At 52.0% G+C, this 4,432-nt stretch overlaps 1 protein-coding gene across 1 annotated transcript; it reads left to right on the top strand.

Annotated features, from left to right (window-relative positions):
* Positions 1–380: 380 nt before the first annotated feature.
* On the top strand, positions 381–4,358 carry LOC104505427 (PR domain zinc finger protein 1-like; the record flags this gene model as incomplete). Its single annotated transcript, XM_010150793.1, is given in 4 exon segments — positions 381–543; positions 2,835–3,396; positions 3,398–3,932; positions 4,230–4,358. Coding segments are annotated over 4 exon segments (1,389 nt in total), but the record flags the coding sequence as incomplete, so codon positions are not given.
* Between the last annotated feature and the right edge of the window lie 74 nt (positions 4,359–4,432).

Genomic DNA, 4,432 nt, shown 5'->3' with positions numbered 1-4,432 from the left:
TCTATGTCTCCCAGACCACAGGAACTATCGTATGCCTGTATTTAGTGCATGTGTGTGCGTGTATGTGGGATGGGAGGGAGAAATGCGTCTCAAGAGCGAGACATTGTGATGGGTAAGAACTTAAATCTAAAATCACAAGTTAAAAAAAAAATTCCATTTATAAGAAGTCTCTAACTTTGAAGTGCAGCTCCTCCAAGAAGAAAGGTTGTAAACCTCTCCATCAGTTTCAGCCCTGGCTGAAATCCACATTCAGTATAAAACCTAAGAACCCCCTCTTGGCCCCCCGAGATTACCTTCTCTTGTTCTACACGGTGCTGGCACGCTTGTTTACATTTTGATCTCTCTGGTGTTCCCAAGCATCCCTTGTGCTCAGCTAGTAGCGGAAAAAGCCGAGAGGGGATTTATGGACCAAGGACAGCTTGCCAACTAAACAGAGCCATCACCGTTACACTTGGAAAATCACCTTTAGATACGGCGACCTCTTTCTGCGCATAGGAGTTAGTGGGAGCGGAGGCTTCACCGGGAACTCCGAAGGGAAGAACGGTTATCTTTAGTCTGCCGAGTGGGGACGTGGGCTGGTGGCATGAAGAAAGTTGCGTTCTCTTCGCGAGCTTCCTTTCTGTCACTCGCGGGCTTGCTCCGGCGCGTGCTGCACGTCGGTCCCGCCCGGACCTGTAACCTGGTGACAGCAGGAGCCGCTCCTCCTGCCCAAGCGGCCCCGCACTCTCTATCACTTTTCCAGCAGCGCCAGCCCTTCTCCTTCCTCCTCCCCTCCCCCCTGGGTTGTTCTTTCTTTAAAAGAGAAAAGTGTCAATTTGAACTTCCTGCTCGACAGACCCCACTGAGGAACCGATAGGGGCCTGATAAGGTGGTATTTATTTATTCTTCCTGCTGCCAGGCTTCACAAGTCCTGCTTCTCTCCCCCCTCCTGCCCAGCTTTCAGTACTTCCCAGTCTCGATACTTCCCGCTGCTGACAGCGTCACCGGGAATGTTTGCTCTGAGACGCTGGCGTGGTGACAGGCGGCTGATAAGAAGAGGTAGATAATATCACCCGTGGTGCCGTTGTGGAGCTTCATGAGCCTCGTAGGACCTCTGTGTTAGACGAAAAAACCTACGTGGACGGTTTAGGAAGTGAGTTAGTTACCAGCCGACGAGTACGGTGAAAGCGACAAGAGGAAGTCAATGATTTGTAATGCCAGACAACGTGACATGCTTCCTAATTTATTTTTGAAGCAGCTCTGCATTTAACTTGGACGTCAAGAGGTGTACTGGGGAAGCTCCCTGCACACCCGCTGTACAGCACGCCCTCTGGTTGATCATAGATGTTTTAACTGAACGTAGCCGCCTTCGGTTGCGCTTCGTGGCACCTTGAAAACTCACACGCTGCCCACAGGAACTGCGTTTCCTTGCTGCTGGTCCGATGCCATTCGAAGAGGGATGCTGCCGTAGAAGTGGGCTGCTCTGAGTAGGAGCCTTGCTTTGAAAACAGCTGCTTTCTTGGATACCTTTAGTAAGTGGCTCTTTCCTGGCCTTACAGGGTCATGTTGCCAAGTGATAGATCCTGTCAGGGTAGCAAATCGCTGTTCAGAGCAAAGAATCCGGGTTGAAAGCCGCGTGGTCACTGCCTGTTCCCGTCTTCCTCGCTGGGTTCAGCTGGGCCTCCAGATGTGCCAAGTAACTGTTCTCTCACCCCAGTCGGTGAAGCAAGAACAGTCAGCGGCAGCAGTCGGGGTTTGGCTAAAGGGCTGCCATACTTTTGAGTCACGCACCCGTTGGCCTTGACTCCTACGTCCTGATGGAAAACCTTGCGCATCACTAACCACGAGTACGAAAACTTCTCGTAGGTTTTCCCCTGTAAGAAAACATCTTACAAGTCATCATTTCAAGATTATATAACTATTAACTTTGGGAGATTAGGTCACAGCAGACTGCTTTTTCTCCTGAAGACGTCTTCCAGTGTGCTGCTTAGGTTCTGTTCTGGCCAGAGAACAAGGTGGAGTGTTTCGAACTGAGCCGAAGGGGTGCCAGCTTCTGTTGCCTTCTGAATGCATATTTCTTTTGCCTTCTTCTTTTTTTTTTTTTCCAAAGTACATTTCGACTTCAGCTGGAGCCAACCAGTCTTGCTTTCTTTTGCTTTGCTTCAGCATTTTTTTTTATAAAGCACAGCTGTAAGCAGAGGAGTTTTGCATAGACTGCATGCCACAGAAATCTGCAGTACATAGTCTGCTTTGTTGTAGATGTTCCTAAGCAATGTATTTAATGAGTAACGATCTGTTTACTGATGGAGAGTACCTTCTCTTTGAAGAAGGCTTTCATCCTAGCCAGCCGTGGGGTTTTGGGTACTGTAAGTAATTGAACTGGCTGGTGAAGTGACTGCTGCGGTTTGGCAAAAGCCGGTTTGTCGTGAGGGAACGTTTCTGGGAGCTCGCGTTCTGCAGAGTCCTTCTGCTAAACCTGTGTCGTGAACACATGCTCGTTACCGCGCTTACCAGAAGTACTGCTTGAGTAGGCGCTCAACAGCGGGTCGCATTCAGGGGGGAGGAAAGATGCAGTCGGTTTGCAAAGTGGGGAGACCAGCGCTCCGCAAGTGAACCATCGTCCGGATCCGTGTGTACCGGCTGGTGTCCCTTCAGTGAACGCTGCTTTTTATTAACACTTAAAACCCGCAGGCATTTCTTCACACAGAAAGCAGGTTTTCGGTGAGTTGAGCGGTTGCTCATCTCCGAGAGCGGCCCTTCCTTCCCACTGAACTTGTAGGAGTTAGACAGTGTTTTGAAAAGAGGTGGTGACAGCGGCATATCTGAATAATCGTTACCTTGTCTTTGTATTTCAGCGCCAGCCCATGTTAACCCAAAGCAGCACAGTGCCGACAAAGATGAGCTCTGTCCAAAAAGCATCCCAAAGAAGGAGCACAGTGTGAAAGAAATCCTGAAAATGGAATCCAGTCCTCCAAAAGGAAAAGACTTCTTCCAGACCAACATTTCACCAGTTACTCCAGAAAAAGACTTGGATGATTTGCGTAAGAACTATAGCCCGGAGAGGTGTTTCTTCCCTCGAGTTGTCTACCCGATCCGACCTCACATTCCCGAAGACTATCTGAAAGCTTCCTTAGCATATGGGATGGACAGACCCAGCTACATGACTCACTCGCCCATCCAGACGTCTACTACGCCGAGTCCTTCCGGGAGGAGCAGCCCAGACCAAAGTTTAAAAAGCTCAAGCCCTCACAGCAGTCCAGGGGTCACGGTTTCACCCCTGGCACCTGCTTCCCAAGAGCACAGAGAGCCCTACTCTTACTTGAACGGATCCTATGGCTCGGAAGGATTGGGGTCTTATCCTGGATACGCCCCCCCTGGCCACCTCCCACCTGCCTTCCTACCATCCTATAACCCCCATTTTGCTGCCGCCGTTCAACGTGAGCTGCAGTAACCTGAGCGCTTTGAATAATATCAACGGCATCAACAATTTCAACCTCTTCCCAAGGATGTACCCCCTTTACGGCAACCTGCTCGGCGGCGGTAGCCTTTCCCACCACGTCCTGAACCCCACCACGCTCCCCAGCTCGTTGCCCAGTGAAGGAGGCCGTCGATTGCTGCAGCCCGATCATCCGAGAGACTTCCTCATTCCAGCACCTAACAGTGCCTTCTCCATCACGGGCGCTGCTGCCAGCATGAAGGACAAGCCGTGCAGCCCCACCAGCGGGTCACCCACGGCGGGCACAGCAGCCAGCTCCGAACACATAATGCAACCTAAACCTACCTCAGTGGTGCTGACTGCCACCGGCGGCGAAGAAGCCATGAATCTCATCAAAAGCAAGAGGAATGTGACCGGGTACAAAACCCTCCCTTACCCGCTGAAGAAGCAGAACGGGAAGATCAAGTACGAATGCAACGTTTGCTCCAAGACCTTCGGCCAGCTCTCCAACCTGAAGGTAGGCGGCGGAGGGGAGGACCCGAGCCTTCCTGGAAGGCTCTGCTTTCTCCCTAGAGCTTGCCTAGGAAAAGTAGGGACAGGCTTCCCTTGCCTGTTGGGCTGTTTATCAGTCTCGGCTTCGTCGGGCACCCCCCTCCCCCAGCAAGAAAGAGTTTGCATACTGACGCCACCTAATTAAGGAGATAAGAGGGTATTTGGGGAACGGGAGTCCCGCGCTAACTTTAGGAAGCATCTGAAAGCGCTTTTGTCGCAGCCCTGGGAACTGCAAACCGTTAATGGCTTTGTTTCTCCCCAGGTGCACCTCCGGGTACACAGTGGGGAGAGACCCTTCAAGTGCCAGACGTGCAATAAAGGCTTCACGCAGCTGGCTCACCTCCAGAAGCACTACCTGGTCCACACGGGAGAAAAGCCCCACGAGTGTCAGGTACGCAGAGCGCCGGGGGCGGCTTCCCGCGGAGTCCAAAGGGAGGGCAGGGCAGGGGGGAGGGCGGCGCCACC

The sequence above is a fragment of the Eurypyga helias genome, unplaced genomic scaffold (assembly GCF_000690775.1).
Source record: "Eurypyga helias isolate BGI_N326 unplaced genomic scaffold, ASM69077v1 scaffold36214, whole genome shotgun sequence".
In the NCBI taxonomy this organism is placed as follows: domain Eukaryota; kingdom Metazoa; phylum Chordata; class Aves; order Eurypygiformes; family Eurypygidae; genus Eurypyga; species Eurypyga helias.
The sequence above is the reverse complement of the archived record's forward strand: the minus strand, read 5'-3'. Positions and strand labels throughout refer to the sequence as shown.